This window comes from Staurois parvus, unplaced genomic scaffold, assembly GCF_062004578.1.
Source record: "Staurois parvus isolate SC_StPar_1 unplaced genomic scaffold, SC_StPar_1.0 ptg000814l, whole genome shotgun sequence".
NCBI classification, from domain to species: Eukaryota; Metazoa; Chordata; class Amphibia; order Anura; family Ranidae; genus Staurois; species Staurois parvus.
This window is the reverse complement of record NW_028318610.1, coordinates 2,061,731-2,082,892: the sequence shown is the minus strand read 5'-3', so window position 1 is coordinate 2,082,892 and position 21,162 is coordinate 2,061,731. Positions and strand designations below refer to the sequence as shown.

The window sequence follows — 21,162 nt, the reverse complement described above, 5'->3', positions numbered from 1 at the left end:
TCTTCAGTACAAGGACACCCTTCCTGAAGATTGGTGACCAGACTGGACAGCATGCTCTAAATGTGGCTGAACCAGAGTTCTGTAAAATGGTAGTATTTAAGTGTTTATGGGGTACTGTCTTAAGTGCCTTAGCTAAATCTAGATACACTACGTCCACAGGCCTTTCTCTATGCAAATTAAAACTTACTTCCTCTCAGAATGTTAGAAGGTTGATCTGACAAGAAAGGTCTTTTATAAATCTATGCCGCTTACTGCTCATGATACTCTTTTTCATTAGCAAATTCTTGGATATGGTCCCTTACTATTCATTCCAATAGGTTGTATACTATGGATGTTATGCTGAGTGGTCTGTAATTCCCACGTATATATCTTGGCCTTTTTTTTTAATATTGATACCGCGTTTTTCACCAATCATCTGGTACTATTTCAGTCAATAAGGTTTCCATAAAACTTAGGGCTCATGCACACTGCAGCTCAAAAAAGCTGCTTCTACAGGCAGCTCCTCTCTATGTTAGCCTATGTGTCTATGCACACTATAGGTGTTTTCAGGAGTTTAGTGGCAGGGGATTTAAGGAGGCAGAAAAAACCCTCCAAAGTCACTTTCTGAAAAGTAGTTTTTGAGCGCAAACACCGGAACACACATAAGCTCAGCTTTTAGGAGCATTCTCCAATTTCACATGTACACTGATCATAGTGAAAAATGATCAGAGATGAATGTGTTTGAAACAAAATGCTTATATAAGCAAATGCCCATAAACCTTTTATGCTGCTATTTCTGCCAGAGGTTCTGGCATTTTTTCAGCCTCCTAGTGTGCATGGGCCTTCAGGAACAATGTTCTGGCTATAGCATGGTTAAGTTGTTTGAGGACTCGGGTGTAAGCCATCTGGTCCTGATGTTTTTCTAACCTTTTTTGAACACTGGTCTCTGTCAGCCTTAAGGGTACATTCAATATACTGTTATTAGCATTACTGTCTTGTTTATTATACCCCTCTTTTTCCTCCATAAAAAACTGAGGGGAAGAATGTATTTATACTTCAATAATTTTTATTGAGAACTGGTTTACAGTGGTATGCATAGGAACAATAACATTTCCGCCCACATGGCCAAATGGTGAGAATAAACAAAGTCATAGAACATATAAGGATATATATAAAAACCAGCATTCTCACCAGGTAGCAAACGTTCCAACAGACGATGGACAAGGGCATTGCCAGAGAAATTAACCACCAATATAAAACCCCAATTCAAAAGAAAAAAAGTTAAGAATAGGGAGATCGAAAGAAAAGATCTAGGATAAGACAAGGAGGAGAGAAGAAAGAAAAAGACAAAAAAAAAAAAAGGGGGGGGGGAGGGAGAAAATGAGAGAGTCAGCTGCGGCGTTGTTAAGCAATGGAGATATATCTGATCCATGGTTCCCACGTTCTCTCAAATCTAGATTCATCATTATTGACAATGCTAGTTAACTTATCATTTACCATTATCCAATTAAGTTTTTGTTTCACCCCGTCTAGTGGAATTAATGATTGTCTCCAACTTCTAGCTATGGTAATACATGCTGCCAGTAAGAGGTAATGAATTAGTTTAGTCGATTTTTTGGGAACGGTAGCAGGTAGCAGATGAAATAAGGCCACTTCCGGGGTTCTACGAATATTAATTCCCGTAACCGAGTAGATAAAATTAAACATTCCGATCCAAAATCTATTCACTACCAGACATTTCCACCAAATATGGAACATAGTTCCCTCTTGTCTGCAGTGCCGGAAGCAATTAGGTGATACTGAAGGACATATTTTAGCGAGGCGCGTAGGAACCAAGTACCAACGAAGTAGCGTTTTGTAATTGGATTCAATAAGAGCAGTATTAATCGATATCTTTGATAGAGAATGGGCTGCAGTCTGCCAAGTTTCCAGATCTAAGGAGCTATTCAAGTCCCTTTCCCATTGAGTCATATAGGATAATTTAGTGAGAGGATCGACAAGGGAAGCATAGACAATGGACAAACGACCCCTCATCAACCCAGTTGACCCACAGGAGACTTCTAAAGGAGTGAGTGTACCAGGTTCCGCGATTAATTTAAGTTTGCTAGAGATAAATGAGATAATTTGATAATAGCGAAACAATTCTCCGGGAGGCATCTGGTACTGCATCAGAAAATACTGGAGAGAACGAGGACAAAGTCCATCCAGGAAGTCTCCAATACGCAGCAAACCCTTATTCAACCACCATTGAAATACTGATGGTGACACACCAGGAATAAACTCAGGATTATAAAAAACTGGAGCTAATGGAGTATGTGGGGAGAAGAAAGGTTTGCGAGCCCGCCATCTGTCCCAAACCATCAACGAATAGGACAGCGTAGGACACAAAATAGGAGGACGTAAGCGACTGGGGAGCCACATAAGAGCACCAATAGCATAAGGATGGCAGGATAAGGCCTCAATGCCCACCCACTGGGGGACATAACCCCCGGCTGTAGTACAAGTTAACTGTGCTATCTGAGCCGCATGAAAATAATCTAGGAGATTAGGAAGTCCCAAACCACCATGTTTCTTTAGGGAAAAGAGAGTAGACCTGTTGACCCTCGTAGGAGGAATGTATTTAATAGAGTTATCTTCACTCTGTCGCTTCACAAACTTCCCTTGTTCTTCTTTTATGGGCCCAATATATTCCTCTTTTTTACTATTAATATATTTGAAAAACATGTTGTGCTCATTCCTTCCTCTAGAACATAGAGTAACTGTTTTTAAGTAAATACAAGTTAAAAATATAAATTTACCTTTTTGTTTGTGGCAGAATGAGACAATAGGACGTGCGGATAGTGATGATTACGAAGAGATTTTCCAGTCTGCATCTACCAGTGGGCAACGGTGTGAAGTGAGTGAATATTTTTTTTTATTTTATGCATCAAAAACTTTATAAATACTTATAATATCTTTGGGTTTCTGTTAATCATTGTGTTCATCCAGGTTTGGATAACTTTCATGCAGCTTTGGATGTATCCATAACCTTTAGGTGTATCTAAAACCAAAACGTTTTTCTTCCCCATCCATTGAGGGTCAAAAGAGGTCTTACACCTTCAGGTTATACTTCCATCCAACTTAGGATAGGACCCTGGTAAAAAAAACTGTATGCCAACCCATAGTAACCCCTTTACTATCAGCATACTTAATGTTTTTGGCTAGTGTCTTAGGAGTATGGGCATCTTCTTCAGCTCCACAGTTAAGACTAAACTATTTTTTTGTTAGCACATTTTCTTCATTAAAAAAAATCTGCTCCACCTGGCTGCTAAAGCCTGTAACAGTAGTATGTATTAGGTCCTTCGAAAAGCTGTACGAAAGGGCAAGGAAGCCATGTTGTTGAGAATTCAGCCATGACAGTTTATAACAAAAGTTGGTGAATAGCAGCAGTGGTCCTCTTTTCTTCATCCCTCAGGAAGCATCTTGTACAATACACAAACTGTTAACTGATGCCAGGACCTTCTTATCGGTCCATTGATCAGACACACAGACATCTCAATTAACCAATACATAAATCCTAAAACTGTCAGATTCGCAAGATTGAACAACCTGGAAAACAAACAGAGATCTTCCAGATCGCCCCCCTCCCATTGTAAATCCTTTAGCTGAAGTCACTAGTAGTGCACATTTCTGTCTCTTCCTGTCAAGGTCCTACCTTTCCTCAGGGTTTGGGCTGCTCCATGTGCTGGCATCCATCTTGGGTGTCTGCTAAGCATTGTGGGACCCTTTATGCTCTCAGTCCTCTGCAGCTCCTCCCAGGAGGGTGCGGCTTATCACATATAAGTCTGTCGGTTGCAGCCGTTCATTGTATTCATGTCCTGTATGTTACATTGCAGCAAGCTCTTGTTCAGCTCTCGTTGCTCTCCTGGTAACCGACTTGGCTTTGACAAAGACCTCCCGTTGCTGAACCCGGCTCGTGACCTGAGTATTCTTGCCTACCGTCTTGTACTGTCTGTTCCGCTGTTATCGACCTGGCCTGTCCGACCACGCTATACGTCTTCCCATCTGGTCCCTACCCACTATACACCATTGGCGGCAGCCGTTACTACAGCTGGGGTTACTCAGGGGGTCGCGACCTGGTCTCAGGCTGCGTCAAGTCCATCCCCACCATCAGGGGCCCTGGTGAAAGGCAGCTTGGGGCTTAGACTCCGCGCCCTGAGGGACTCCGGTCTGTGGGTCACCAGAGGCTGTCGGCAGTCGGTGCGTGACCTTACCATAAGGCCTGCCTGACCATTCCACCGCTCCAGCCCTGACACTTCCTGTTAGAATTCATAATCCCAGTGTATTTCATAAATCATGAAGTAATAACAACACAGCCAGAATAAGGACATATTTACCTCCCTCAGTTAATTTTTAGCGTTTTAATTCCAAACACCCCTAATATTAGATGATATGGGGAACCAAAGGAACCGTATCCCTCATAGGTAAAATAGACATCCAAAACCTGACACATTTATGCAGGCCGTAGACGGGTAGTTTATCGGCCGAAAAATCGGCCGATAATCACGCTGTTAATGGGGCCAGCCCGTCGGCCGTTTTTTGCGGATCTCCTCATTTATTTTAATCGGTCATGCTAGAAAATCTGTGAAAAATGGACGTTTTTCGTGGACATGGGTGGCAGCATCGGCAACGGGGCCGACCGAGGCTATAACCTGGAAGTTGAAAGAACATCCTTTCACCATTACTGGCCATGACCAGGTGCTCCTTGCAAGATTTCTGACAGAGGAGTGGAAAGAATTATCAGTGGAGTTGTCCAAGAGCCAAGGACCATTTGTGGAGAGCTTCAGAAAGACTTGAAATTAGCAGGTAGAATTGTTTCAAAGAAAACAATAAGTAGCGCACTCAACCGCCATGGCCTGTATGCACTCTCATCACACAAGACTCCATTGCTGAAGAAAAAGCATGCTGAAGCTCATTTAAAGTTTGCTGCACAACATTTAGACAAGCCTGTGAAATACTGGGAGAATATAGTCTAGTCAGATGAGACCAAAATTGAACTTTTTGGATGCCATAATACACACCATGTTTGGAGGTCAAATGGCACTGCACATCACCCCAAAAACACTATACCAACAGTGAAGTTTGGAAGTGGAAGCACCGTGGTGTGGGGCTGTTTTTCAGCATACGGTACTGGCAAACATCATATCATTGAATGAAGGATGAATAGAAAAATGTACCAGGACATTCTTGATAAAAAAAATCTGCTTCCATCTATCAGGATGATGAAGATAAAATGAGTGTGGACATTTCAGCAAGACAACGATCCCAAACACAAAGCCAAGGAAACGCTCAATTGGTTTCAAAGAAAGAAAATAAAGCTGTTAGAATGGCCCAGCCAATCACCTGACTTGAATCCAATAGAAAATCTATTGAAAGAACTAAAGATCAGAGTTCACAGAAGAGGCCCACGGAACCTTCAAGATTTGAAGACTGTTTGTGTGGAAGAATGGGCCAAAATCACACCCGAGCAATGCATGCGACTAGTTTCTCCATACAGGAGGCATCTTGAAGCTGTCATTACCAACAAAGGATTTTGTACAAAGTATTAAATAAATTTCAGTTAGCGTGTTCAATACTTTTTCCTTGTCTCATTCCATTTTATTACACATAACTTAATTTCCAACTGACTTGTTTTGGTTTCCTTGTATGTATGGATTGCATGGGTTGTTGCTGACATGTGAAAATGTAATGTCAATAACATCTCTAGAAATATATTTACTGAGAAAAATGGTGACGTGTTCAATACTTATTTTACCTGCTATCTATGTATGTGTGTGTTATATTGCCAAACGTATTAGGATGCCTGCAACATGTTCTGCATCCTCTGATGAAGTCACGTGGGCGTAATGTAATGCATAAGGGGCGTGGCCCTGAGCAGACTTGAATAATGAGTTCAGCTGATAGGAAGCTCAGCCTGCATCTGATGATTTTAAAAGCTTATGGCGTTTTTATTCATTTGCTACGTGTGAGTGTACTACTACTTCTTAATAAATACTTATGCTAGTACATACTGCACCATGGGAGTGTCCTTCATTCCCTTTTAAGGATAGAAATGTGCGACCTCCATTACCTTTAACCACCTTCCGCCCGCCATATAGTACAATGACGGGCGGAAGGTGGTTCTCTCGTTCTGATAGGACGTCATATGACGTCTTTCCATTCTCACCGCGCATGCGCGGCTCAGGGAGCGTGCAGCGTGGCGATCGCCGGTGCGCTGTGTCCCTCGGACACAGCGGATCACGGAAAGAGTCAAAGATGTCGGCTCGGTCATGTGATCAGCTGTGTCCAATCACAGCTGATCACATGTAAACAGGGAAATGCCGGTTATTGGCATTTCTCTCCTCTCGAGCTGTCACGCTGACAGAGGTGAGGAGAGCCGGTAATCGGCTTTCCGCAGAGAGGACATGTGCCCTGATGATCAGTGTGGCCCCAGAAGTGCCACATGTCAGTGTCCATCAGTGCCAGCAGTCAGTGCTCATCAGTGCCACGTGCCAGTGCCCATCAGTGCCACATCAATGGCACATATCAGTGCATACCAGTGCACATCAATGCCACATATCAGTGCCCATCTGAGCTGCCTTTCAATGTCACCCATCAGTGCCAGTCAGTGCCACCTATCAGTGATGCCAATCAGGGCCACCTATCAGTGCCAGTCAGTGTCGCCTATCAGTGCGCATCAGTGTCGCCTATCAGTGCCAGTCAGTGCCGCCTTACAGTGCTGCCTATCAGTGCCATGTATCAGTGCCATGTATCAGTGCTGCCTTTCAGTGCCCATCAGTGATGCCTGTCAATGCCCATCAGTGCAACCTACCAGTGCCTCCTCATCAGTGCCCATCAGTGCCACCTATCAGTGTCCATCAGTGTCGCCTATCAGTGCCAGTCAGTGCCGCCTTACAGTGCTGCCTATCAGTGCCATGTATCAGTGCTGCCTTTCAGTGCCCATCAGTGATGCCTGTCAATGCCCATCAGTGCAACCTACCAGTGCCTCCTCATCAGTGCCCATCAGTGCCACCTATCAGTGTCCATCAGTGCAGCCTATCAGTGCCCATCACTGCGACCTCATTAGCACACATCAGTGAAGGAGAAAAATCACTTATTTACAAAATTGTATAACAAAAACTAAGGAAAATTTTTTTTCCAAAATTTTCAGTGGTTTTTGGTTTGTTTAAGAAAAAATAAAAATCCCAGAGGTGATTAAATACCACCAAAAGAAAGCTCTATCTGTCTCAAAAATAAAAATGTCATATGGGTACAGTGTTGCATGACCGCGCAATTGTCATTCAAAGTGTGACAGCGCTGAAAGCTGGAAATTGGTCTGGGCAGGAAGGGGGTATAAGTGCCCTGTAGGCTAGTGGTTAAAGAGACCGATCCCTAGCTCTGGTTTGGCATTCTATTGAAAGTTCAAAGGTGTCTAATTACTATCACATGGTTGTGGATTGAAAAAGTGAAGACTCCTTCTGTCTACTTGTTATTACTAAGTTCATTTTCATGTGAGCGTCCTGTGTGCACTGAGGTGGCACTACTTGTATAATGCACACTGTTTCACTTGATGGTGTTTTGGATATCAGTACAAGAAGAAAAACACATGAATTGTTGGAGAACTTGTGATTTCACATATATGGACTTATTTATGGATGTTTTATTCAGTTTTGTCCTCATTGTCTTTTTATTTATAGTTACCTTATAGCAGCGCAACATCACTTGTTTATTTTTTATTGATCTTTATTGTGGGAACACAATTTGATGTTAGCAGCAGCCATCATTGTCACATTCATTAAACTTTGTCCTATTATTTAGGCAGCGCAAGGGTTTTCAATTTATTTCATATCTAGCACCAGATCTCCTCCGTGACGCTAAACTGATGACCTATAAGGAGCTTTGAAAGTGTCGACCTATAGAAAATATAGGGTACTGAAGTTCGTTGCCATTTCACAAGTACGCACAAATTTACCAAATCAAAATAGAAAAAAGCGCCACACTATATCCCAATAGAATTATATGATAGTAGCAAAACCCAACCAAAAATGATTATTATTGGCAAAATAAACAATTTATAATAAAGGCATGCGCTAAATAAAATATATATCCATATTATTAATGTCCATAATCACTCTGTGCAACATAATCAAGTGTCCATAATTAATTTGTGCAAATCAAAAAAACAACAAAAAAAATGTTTTAATATAATTCACTCCTCCGTGAATTCATATATCAACACAATTAAATATCCATAATTAATTTGTGAAAATTTCAAAATTAAAATTTTTTTTTATAATAAAAATATATATGTCTCCTCTGTGAATTCATAAATTTGTGAATAATCCACCACCAGATAAATTAGATGGACTCACCAGAGCTATATGCTGCTCAGATTATAGAACAGCAATAGCGCTTTTGCTCTGGGAGCGATGTGTAAACGGTATCCAGGTGATAATTGTAGTAACTTTTCAATCACATCCAGGTAAATACTAATGGTAATCCGATTTCATTGAAATAATCAATACTCTACAGCCATAGATCTCAAGATGCATCTCTCCATTAACTCCATATCTCCATATATGAATCTCACGCGGATCACCTCCGACACACACTGCCAAAAGAGCGTCCTGACGTCAGCATCAAATAGGCCACGCCCAACGTGTTTCATCACCACGACGTCATCAAGGGGCGGTACAGCTTATACAAATTTTTTTAATTTTGAAATTTTCACAAATGAATTATGGATATTTAATTATGTTTATATATGAATTCACGGAGGAGTGATATATATTTAAAAAACAAAATTTAGTTTTTTTGATTTGCACAAATTAATTCTGTACAAATTTAATGTTTGACAAGTTGCATTTCTATTTACTCAGTGCAACCTCATCTTTTATAATTTACAAAAAAATAGGGTAATTTATAAATTTTTTTGTGCCTTAAAATTTACTTTCTTGTATTTTTTTACGGAAATTTTGCGGTAATATCATGCAATATAAAAAATTTAAACTACCACTATTTTTTTCTCTAGGGTCTCTGCTTTCTGAAAATATAATAATGTTTGGGGGTTTTATGTAATCTTCAGGTCTAAAGTGATTTTTTAAACTTGTGCAAAAAATACAAAAACGGCTCTGGCAGCAAAAGGGATAAAGGATAAGCCCTGACCCACCCTTTCCTGAGGAGCAGCCAATCGGTGCTCATTACACTGCAAGTTTTCTCCCCTCCCTGCTAGTCCCTGAGTGCTGTGCTGGGGAGAGGCAGGGAGGGGAGAAGGACATAAACAGCGCAATGTTTAAATATTAAATGTTTAAGTCACCACAAAGCCCCTTTTGTTTTTAAAAGCCCCATACATTCCTAATATCACCTCCAATTTAAAAATCAAATTTTAATTTGGTTAAAATGTTTTTTTGTTTTTTTTTGTTTTTTTATCTAGACTAGTAGATTGTCATAAGGGACTAGTAGATTGGGGTACTGATTTAGTCCCTGGACAAGTAGTTTTTTAAAAATATTTCCACACCCCTGCCTCCCGCAGGCCACTGGTGTGAATATCTCTGACCAAACAATCAGAAACAGACTTCATGAGGGTGGCCTGAGGGCCCGACGTCCTAAAGTGTGCCCTGTGCTCACTGCCCGGCACCATAGAGCTGGATTGGCATTTGCCATTGATCACCAGAATTGGCAGGTCTGCCACTGGCCCCTGTGCTTTTCACAGATGAGAGCAGGTTCACCCTGAGCACACGTGACAGACATGAAAGGGTCTGGAGAAGCCGTGGAGAACATTATGCTGCCTGTGACATCGTACTGCATGACTGTTTTGGTGGTGGGTCAGTGATAGTCTGTGGCGGCATTTCCATGGAGGGACGCACAGACTTCTACAGTCTAGACCAGGGGTCCTCAAATTACAGCCCACGGGCCACATGCAGCCCGCCAAGGACATTTATCCGGCCCGCCGGGCAGGGGCGTATCTGCCGCGAGGCAAGAGACTAGGTTTTGGCAGGTCGGGAGAGCTTGGATCAGCAATTCTAGAACAGGGGAAGGTGGGCTCGGCTTATGAACCCGCACCACTCACCTGGCCTCTCTGCAGCCAGCCGGCCATCTATTCTGATCAGTGCATGCAACCGTCACGGCCGGAACCTAGAGCTGACTATGGAGAGGGGGAGCAAGAGAGGAAAACCATCGCTGCATGTCAGGTATCATGGCCACGGACCCTAGATAAGTGCAATAGATGATCGATCTCCTCCCTCTCTCTTTCCTCCCTTCCCCTCTCTCTCCCCCCTCTCCCCCCTCTCTCTCTCTCCCCCATCCTCTCTCTCTCCCCCCCTCTCTCTCCCTGCCCTCTCTCCCATCCTCCTCTCTCTCTCCCCCCTCCCCTCTCCCCCTCCTCTCTTTCTTCCCCCCTCCCCTCTCCCCCTCCTCTCTTTCTTCCCCCCTCCTCTCTCTCCACCTCCCCCCCCTCTCTCTCCCCCCCTCTCTCTCTCTCCCCCCTCCTCTCCCCCCCTCCTCTCTCTCTCTTTACATTGTACACAGATCTAACCCAACAAGGTGTCCTGCATTTACCGTATATTTTGCTCCATAAGACACACTTGGGGGGGAAATGTCTATGCGTCTTATGGAGCGGCCGTACCAGTATTCCCGCCGCCGTTGTATGTCCGCAGTCTCTGGTCATCTCATGTATTATGTCTGCAGTTTCTGGTCATCTCCTGTACTGTGTCCGCATTTGTTCATAGTTTTTTTTTTTTTAAACTATAGTCCAGCCCTCCAACGGTCTGAGGGACAGTGAACTGGCCCCCTGTTTAAAAAGTTTGAGGACCCCTGGGCTAGACAATGGCACCCTGACTGCCATTAGGCATTGGGATGAAATCCTTGGACCCTTTGTCAGATGGTGCGCTGGTGCAATGGGTCCTGGGTTCCTCATCTCATGTGGCGAGAGTATGCTGCCAGTTCCTGGAGGATGAAGGAATTGATACCATTGAATGGCCCCCACACTCGCCTGACCTAAATGCAATAGAACATCTCTGGGATATCATGTTTCGGTCCATCCGACGCCGCCAGGTTGCACCTCAGACTGTCCGGGAGCTCAGTGATGCCCTGGTCCAGATCTGGGAGGAAATACCCCAGGACACCATCCGTCGTCTCATTAGGAGCATACCCCGACGTTTTCAGGCATGCATACAAGCATGTGGGGGCCATACAAACTACTGAGTACCATTTTGAGTTGCTGCAATGAAATTTCAGGAAAATGGACTAGCTTGCTGCATCGTTTTTTCACTTTGATTTTCAGGGTGTCTTTGAATTCAGTCCTCTGTAGGTCGATAATTTTTATTTCCATCAAACGATGGGGCATCCTTACATTCCTCACACATTACCCCGTCCATATCAGCATAGATACCCAGCATGATATTTTTCCCCATTGAGATCTGATGTTCTTTGGGATTGAGATCTCAAAGATCTCAAAGTGTTCCCTTTAATCTTTATATATATATAAATATATCCTATGTATATAACCAAATCAGTACATACTGTAAATAAAGATGAGAAACAACACCGAGCTCTGTACAGAGGGAGCAATCTGTAAGCTTCTTGTGGATTGTTTAGTTAAAGTAGCACAATTTACACACATTACACATGGTTAGGCACACTTTTAACCCCTTGACCACTCTAGATGTTAACCCCTTTCCAAACCAGTGTCATTGGTACAGTGACAGTGTAGAGTATTATCACTGATCACTGTATTAATGTCACTGGTGATGTCAGTGGCAGTTAGTGTCAGGTTGCCTGCCGCACTTCCGTAGTCCCATTATAAGTCGCTGATCCCCACCATTAGTGGTATTAAAAAAAAGTATAAATTCCATAGTTTGTAGGCGTTATAACTTTCATGCAAACAAAGACATGTTGCAAATACATTTTGGCCAAAATATTTATTTTATTACGTTTTATATAGCAAAAAATAAAAAAAAACCCAGTGGTGATTAAATACCACCAAAAGAAAGCTCTATTTATGTGGAAAAAAATTATACAATTTTATTTGGGTACAGCATTGCATGACCGCGCAATTACCAGTTAAATTAGCGCAGTGTGGTATAGCAAAAAATGGCCTGGTCATTAAGGGAGTAAAATCTTCCGCAGCTGAAGTGGTTATTATATTTATTTATTTCAGGTACTTATATAGTGCTGTCAATTTATGCAGCGCTTTACATATATATTGTACATTCACATCAGTCCCTAACCCTCAAGGAGCTTACAATCTAAGGTCCCTAACTTACATTCATACATACACATACTAGAGCCAATTTAGACAGGATCAGGGGTGGACTGACCATTTGGAAACTTGGGCACTGCCTGGGGTCAGTAGGGGGCCCCATGAGATGCCCCTGGTACCTTTTTTCACAGGCTTTTTTGAGTTTGGGCAAGGACACAGGGGCCCCATGATCCCCTATTGCCCGGGGGCCCCATGAGTTGTCAGTCTGCCCCTGGACAGGATCCAATTAACCTACCAGCAAGTCTTTGGAGAGTGGGAGGAAACCAGAGTACCCGGAGGAAACCCACACAGGCACCGGGAGAACATGCAAACTCGAGGCAGGTGGTGCCGTGGTCAGGATTTGAACCAGCGACCCGAGTACTGCCAGGCGGAAGTGCTAACCATTTAGCCACTGTGCTGCCCTATTTATATAGTGCCACCAGTTAGCACAGCACTTTACAAAATGGAGGGAGACAGTACAGTTACAATACCATTGAATTCAAAAGGAAGCAGAGAGCCCTGCTTGTTAGAGCTTACAATTCAAAACTTACAATCGAACTTTGTTAATTCAGGCAAAAAGTTTCTTGCATTTGGTGATACTCTTGGGTCCATGTAAAAATAAACTACAACAGTTCTTTGTCAGTTTTGCCTTTTAGTAAAACTTTTTTATTTTACCTTTAGGAAGGAAAGGGTTAACAAGTGTATAAGCTAAAATGATATATAATGATTCTATGTATTTGTGTGATTGTGATATTTTACACATAAACATTTACTATGGGGTGCATCAATTATACTCCAAAGCATGATGGGATTTCTAGTAAGAAAGCCCAACATTGCTTGTGTACTGTCTGCCAAAGTGTGTTAATTGACTAATGGAGATGTTACTGTCTTTAGTATTAATATTTTTAGCACAACAGCTGCTTAGACTTCATGGCTGCCCTGTTCTTGCTTAGAGATTAATACAGTAAAGTGGGGATCTTTATGGGAACAGACACTTTCTTTATTATGAGGAATCACGACACATGAATTTTAGTGTGTCGGAATTCAATAATATGCAACAATGTAACGGGGGCCTCAATTAAGAGCCTTTAGTTCTGCTTTAATCTTACTTATAATTTAATTTTTAACCATCTCCCACCTGACCTATATTAAAAGACAAAAAATAGGACTATCCAGTTCAACTTGCCAGCCTACCCCAGTCTAATAATGGCCATTGTCGGCAAGGAACATGGATAAGTATAACTTATCAAAAGAGGGGGATAAGAAAGCCAGTTCAAACTGCCAGCCAGTTAGCCAACTATCAAAAACCAAATTAACCTGTCTAAGAACATGTGTTTTAAAAACAGGGGTTTAGTTAGCACACATTTGCAAATACATACGTGAGCCACAGAGCCACATCACGGCACCCTGAGCATCTGTGGTCCTAACTCTAGAAATCTTGAGAGTCCTCACATTCACTTAAATGGATAGAAACAAGGGCAGGTGAACCTGAGGGAGCCCACCTGACACCCAGCATGTAGCACAACGGCAGCCAGGGTGTCCAATGCACCCACTGAACCTCCAAAATTAACATACAAAGAAAAAACTGGTCACCTACCCAGGTCTATAACTGGCTTTTTAAACAGTGAACATGAAAGGCGTCACAAAGTAAAAAATAGGACTATCCAGATCAACTTGCCAGCCTACCCCAGTCTAATAATGGCCATTGTCAGCAAGGAACATGGATAAGTATAACTTATCAAAAGAGGGGGATAAGAAAGTCAGTTCAAACTGCCAGCCAGTTAGCCAACTATCAAAAACCAAATGAACCTGTCTAAGAACATGCGTTTTAAAACAGGGGTTTAGTTAGCACACATTTGCTATATTAAAAGACGGCTGGTTGGGTGGATGTCATATGATGACCTTCCAGACGCATTCCTTGTGCGCTCGCTAGGGGTGTGCAGCAACGCAATCCACCAAACACAGCAAGCGACAGATCGTTGTACTGGCCCGGCCCCAGTATGTGATCGCCATGATCAATCAGTGATCACATGTCTATTGTACACAATGCTTTTCATTCATAGCCTTTCATTATGTAGTATTGTGATCTCTGTAAGTGGTCCGTGATCACATGGTACAGACAGGGTGAGGGGGTGCACTGGACATTGTGCTATATGCTGGGTGTCCAGTGCGCTCCTGTACCTTTAGGGAGGAGTTGGCTCCCTTGATCTATCCATTAAATACATGTGCCTCTTACTGACCCTTACTTTTTAATATATTCCCATTTCAGTCTTTGCAGATGACACCAAGCTGTGCAGTGGAATAACGTCCTTACAGGATGTCTCCAACTTACAAGCCGACCTCAATGCACTGTTTAATTGGGGGACTATGTGGCAGATGCGATTTAATGTTGATAAATGTAAGGTTATGCACTTGGGGGCTAAGAATATGCATACATCATACATACTAGGGGGGTACAACTGGGGGAATCAATGGTGGAGAAGGATCTGGGAGTTCTGGTAGATCACAGCTTAATAATGGCATGCAATGTCAAATCCTCTCTTGTATTATAAGAGGTATAGACTCCAGAGAGAGATATCATATTACCCCGGTACAAATCACTAGTAAGACCTCATCTGGAATATGCAGTTCAGTTTTGGTGACCAATTCACAAAAAGAACATTGGGGAACTGGAGAAAGTACAGAGAAGGGCAACCAAACTGATACGAGGCATGGAGGAGCTCAGCTATGAGGAAAGATTAGAGGAACTGAATTTATTCTCTCTTGAGAAGAGGAGATTAAGGGGGGATATGATCAACATGTATAATACATAAGGGGGGATATGATCACCATGTATAATACATAAGGGAGGATATGATCTCCATGTATAATACATAAGGGGGGATATGATCTCCATGTATAATACATAAGGGGGGATATGATCTCCATGGATAATACATAAGGGGGGATATGATCTCCATGTATAATACATAAGGGGTGATATGATCTCCATGTATAATACATAAGGGGGGATATGATCTCCATGTATAATACATAAGGGGGGATATGATCTCCATGTATAATACATAAGGGTGATATGATCTCCATGTATAATACATAAGGGGGATATGATCTCCATGTATAATACATAAGGGGGGATATGATCTCCATGTATAATACATAAGGGGGGATATGATCTCCATGTATAATACATAAGGGGGGATATGATCACCATGTATAATACATAAGGGGGGATATGATCACCATGTATAATACATAAGGGGGGATATGATCTCCATGTATAATACATAAGGGGGATATGATCTCCATGTATAATACATAAGGGGGGGTATGATCTCCATGTATAATACATAAGGGGGGATATGATCTCCATGTATAATACATAAGGGGGATATGATCTCCATGTATAATACATAAGGGGGATATGATCACCATGTATAATACATAAGGGGGGGATATGATCTCCATGTATAATACATAAGGGGGGGTATGATCTCCATGTATAATACATAAGGGGGATATGATCTCCATGTATAATACATAAGGGGGATATGATCAACATGTATAAATACATCAGTAGTTCATATAGTGAACTTGGTGTAGAGCTATTCCCCCTGAGGTCATCACAGAGGACAAGGGGGCACGCTTTACGTCTTGAGGAAAGAAATGTAAACTCCAAACACTGAAAGGTTTCTTCACAGTGAGAGCTGAGAAAATGTGGAATAGACTCCCTCAATATTTGGTTCTGGCGAGCTCAGTGGATTACTTTAAAAAAAGCCTGGATTGTTTCTTAGATACACAGAATATAACTGGATACTAATATTTATAGGTAAAGTTGATCCAGGGAATATCCGATTTCCTCTTGGGGGATCAGGAAGGAATTTTTTCCCCCTGTAAGAGCAAATTGGATCATGCTTCGCTGTTTTTTTTTTTTTTTTGCCTTCCTCTGGTCAACTGTAGGCATAGGATTATAGCTTTTTTTTTTTCTTAATGGTTGAACTGGATGGACTTTTGTCTATTTCAGCCAGACTAACAATGTAACTATTTAAGTCAATCTTTGGTGGATTTGCCTCTACTATGGGGGCTCTCAAAATTTGTAGAGTTAGGACTACAGAATATCAGGGTGCCGTGATGAAGCTCTGTAGCTTACACATGTATTTGCAAATGTGTGTTAACTAAACCCCTCTTTTTAACACATACTGTTAGACAGGTTAATTTGGTTTGTTTGCCGGCTGGTTGGCAAGTTGAGCCGGAATTTTTCTCTTTTGTTGTTTAACATGCATTGCCCTTTCATGTTCTCCTTGCTGTGAAGGCCAGTTATAGACCGGGGCAGTGGCCATTTTTTGTACTGTTGAATTGTTGGTGAGGGGGGGGGTACACAGCACCGTGGTAATTCATTGAAAACTACAAGCCTACAGCCACTAAGGCTGTCAAGACTTGCAGTTTATTCATTCACAGAACTTTGAGAATGAATGACACAGTCGTTCGGGCTGAGCTCCGCAGGGCCACTCTGTTTTAAATTCTGACAGTACAGGGAACTTCTCCCCATACTTCTGTCACAGGGTTGGGGGGGGGTGCAGTGGGCGGTGGCTGCAGCATTGGGAACATGTTACATGTTCCACCCTAAAAACAGGTGGAACATGTAACATGTTCCAAAAGGTGAACTTATCCTTTAATTATTTGCAAAAATGCCTGCTAGCATAGCTGTTCAGTGATTGTAATGTGCAACCAGTTTGTCTAAGCTTGTACATTGGAGACCTTTTTCATGGATTGTATAATACTTCTAAGCTGTGTCATCTTCAAACCAGAACATTAACTCCAAACCAGGGGCGGACTGACCATTTGGAAACTCGGGCACTGCCCGAGGGCTCGGGTCAGTAGGGGGCCCCATGAGATGCCCCTGGTACCTTTTTCATAGGCTTTTTTTAGTTTGGGCAAGGACACAGGGACCCCATGATCCCCTATTGCCCGAGGGCCCCATGAGTTGTCAGTCCGCCCCTGCTCCAAACTATAAACATTTTAAGCAAGTGCAAGAGAAATGGCCCCATAGCTAAACCTTGGGTTGCACTTCTTCCAATCTTAGGGCTCATGTACACGGGGCATTTGAAAAACTTTTCTGAATGCTGGAAACTGACTGCTAGAAAACGTAGGTTAAAAACATCAGTTTAGCCGCGTTTACCTACCGCGTTTATGTGCGTTGGCATTTAGCAGCATTTTTAAAAGATAACCTCAGGAGACCCTCCCAAATGCCCAGAATGCACTAAAAAAAATAGTAAATAATTAACTATTTCAGACATTTTGTGAGAAATAGAGAGAGTAGAAGCGGAGAGAGCACTACTTTCTAATGGGTGTTGCAACTGTAGCAAAAGTGGCTCGTGAAACATGCTTGGCACTGTGGGAGGAGCTACATAATGCTGTAATGCCTCAGGATGCATTCTGGAGCGCACACAACACGCCTTCTGCTTTTTTGCTGTGTTTTGATGTGTTCCAGTACAGTTCTGTGCAGAAGCAATGCAGCCCGTTCTACCATTTTTTTCCTGCATGTGAAACCTGGAACTGGCTGTACTGGTGTACCGGGTCCATTTGAATACACAGAAAATGATGTGCATGCATTTTTGATGAAGAAAAAAAGGCACTGGACAGCATCTGAATATGGACCAGCCCAAAATCGCGTCTAAACGCAGACGCACATAAACGCGGTTACAAGTGTTTGGAGGTTGAAATGCCAGTAAACTCTACCCCTGAACGCGATTTTTGTGCTTTAAAAAAATGCCTGTAACCTCAACTGCCTGTAAACTACTGTAAACGACTATGTGTACATGGACACATAAGAAAACATAAAGGAGAGTTCAGGGGCTGCTGAAAAACCCGCACAACTTCTCCTAAACTTCAGTTTAGCAGCTGCAGTGTACATGAGCCCTAATACTATTTATGTGTTGCTCCCTTACCACCAGCAAGTAAAGTCCTTCATATTATAGAAATATAACTTATAGGTCTTAATTTGCTTGATTACTTTTAAATGCTGGGCTGCTATTCAAACTAGAAACGCTCCAATTTCTGGGGAAATTGTGTGAAGTGTTCTTACCTCCACCAGTAGTCTACAACTGGAGTGGGCGGAGTAACTGGGTGGAGTGGCTCGAGTAACTGTTGTGTGGTTGGAGTGGGCGGAGTAACTTTATGGAGTGGGCAGAGTAACTGTGTGGAGTGTTTGGAGTGAGTAAAGATAGTAAACATTACACTAACCAATTGATTGATCAAATTTAAAAAGTGCCCATGGCAAGCTTGATAGCTCGCACTCTAGCTTTGTCACTCTGCTGCCTGCTCACACACTTGGGTTCCTATGGCAACTCATTCTACAGCAAGGGCAGAGAAGAGCGGTTAAAAACAAACTGCTCCAACTTGCTCACTTCACTGGCGGTTGCCATCTTCAAACGGTTGTAGTTTAAAAATTATAAATGCTACACTGAAGAGCTTTATATTGTGAGAATTACAAGACCCAGACCTACATTTTGATGCATAGTATGTCTCTGAAATATTAAAAATGAAGGCACAGTCGCAGTTTAGAAATTGCCCTTCAAATTTGAGTTGGCTAGAGTGGAGTTTCAATGAATGTCAATGGGCGGCGTGAGTTGCAAACAAGTGGTCACATTGTGAAAACTATCAGGACTATGGCTTAGCCGTGGACATTTGTAGTGGCAGCAGGGATAGCTGAACGTTTTGATTCAAGATTTGTGTAGGTGGGCTTGAAAATGAGGGAGTGATGGCAGTTTAGAAATCATGTCCTGATTTTTCAGCTCACACTCTAGCTTTTGTCAGCTCACACTCTAGTTTTGAACATTCCGCCATTCATTCCTATGGGACCAATTTCACCACAAAAACGGTGATATTTCGTGAACCATTCGAGGAAACGTTCCACAAAGTAATAGCACACCAATCGGGAACAATCCGCACGTTTCGGTATATTACTGTCTATGTAGTGTAAAAACTGTGGGAGGAGTTAGGGGGGTAAATTTGGCTATAATAATAATATATATGTGAGATAACAGGAAGTGGTCGCCATGCAACAACACTTAATTATATGTATTGCAGGTTAGAAAATTCCTGTGTATTTGTATATTTCTGAAAAAAAAAACCCAATCTATATGGCTTTTCTGTATTATCATGACAAAATTATAGCATGTTTAATACTCATTGCATGTGTATCAGCAATCCTGCTGGTTTAGATATGTGTTTATGGTTTGTCTATTTTATGGTTATGTATTAGTAGTGCGAATGACGTCAATAATTTGAGCACCCAGACAAAGTTGTTGCTCGTGTTAGTGAAGATTATTCCTGTATATGGAGATATTTCCACATAAGGTAGGGAAGGGCTTGGTATTTAGTTTGTTTCATAAAACTGCATAGACCTAGCAAAATATTAGTCACAGGTAAAAGAAGAGGCTATTTTTCTGAGACAGGGCTGGGATTCTTCTGGCTCACAAATCTTTATCAATGAAAGAAGTGCACAGGCAGCCAAGTGGTTCTCTAACTTATCACAATGGATGCAAAGCATTCTATGATTGGACAAAGTGGAGAGCCAGGAGATGATGTCACGATTTCTACCTCAACCAATCAGAAAACGTTTTACATTCATTGAGAAGTGTTCTCTAAATGGTGCCCATGTGGAACAAGCAACCACCGGAGTTCAGTAAGCAGCAGGGCGGCAGTGGCATGGCACGGGACCTGGAAGCCAATGGCAATCACAGTAGTAGTGGTGACAGCTACACTGATTTCCAGCTTCCACTGGGATAGGACAGGTATGGCACATATACAGTTGTGTTCAAAATAATAGCAGTGTGTTATAAAAAGTGAATAGAGCTGAAAATCCTTCTAATAGTTTTTATTTCCATCCACACAAATGCATTGGGAACACGACACATTCTATTCCAAATCAAAACATGAAGAAAAATACATCAAATTTGTGTTGTTCCTCTAAAAAAATGGAAGAAAAGTGAATATTAGACGGTTCAAAAAAATCGCAGTGTTTGTATTCTTCTTTACAAACTCAAACATTCACTATATAAACTGAGAAATGTTTGAAGATTTTGCTTTCCTTTGAATGACTTCATGAATATTTGGTTGTAGTCGCACTGTTTCTGAGAACTGCTGTACATCTGTGTTGCATGGAGTCACCCAACTTCTGGCCCCTGTGATCAGGTATTCCAGCCCAGGATGATTGGACGACATTCCACAGTTCTTCTCTATTTCTTGGTTTTGCCTCAGAAACTGCATTTTTGATGTCACCCCACAAGTTTTCTATTGGATTAAGATCCGGGGATTGGGCTGGCCACTCCATAACGTCCATCTTGTTGGTCTGGAACCAAGATGTTGCACGTTTACTGGTGTGTTTGGGGTCGTTGTCTTGTTGGAACACCCATTTCAAGGGCATTTCCTCTTCAGCATAAGGCAGCATGACCTCTTCAAGTATTCTGATGTATTCAAACTGATCCATGATCCCTGGTATGTGATAAATAGGCCCAACACCGTAGTGTGAGAAACATCCCCATATCATGATGCTTGCACCACCATGCTTCACTGTCTTCACAGTGTACTGTGGCTTGAATTCAGTGTTTGGGGGTCATCTGACAAACTGTCTCCGCCCACTAGATCCGAAAAGGACAATCTTACTTTCATCAGTCCACAAAATGTTGCGCCATTTCTCTTTAGGCCAGTCAATGTGCTCTTTGGCAAATTGTAACCTCTTCAGCACGTGTATTTTTTCCAACAGTGGTACTTTGCGGGGACTTCTTGCAGATAGCTTGGCTTCACATAGGCGTCTTCTAATTGTAACAGTCCTCGCAGGGAACTTTACACCTTCTTTCATCTTCCTGGAGCTGATTGTTGGCTGAGTCCGCGCCATTTTGGCTATTCTTCTATCCATTCGAATG

General features: G+C 42.2%; 1 protein-coding gene across 1 annotated transcript in view; it reads left to right on the top strand.

Moving 5' to 3' along the window:
• COBL (cordon-bleu WH2 repeat protein) overlaps window positions 1–21,162 on the top strand; it is a 570,333-nt gene that overhangs the window by 271,113 nt on the left and 278,058 nt on the right. The window contains 1 exon segment of the mRNA XM_089654939.1: window positions 2,795–2,875. Within this exon segment, the coding sequence (XP_089511065.1) occupies window positions 2,795–2,875 (81 nt within the window).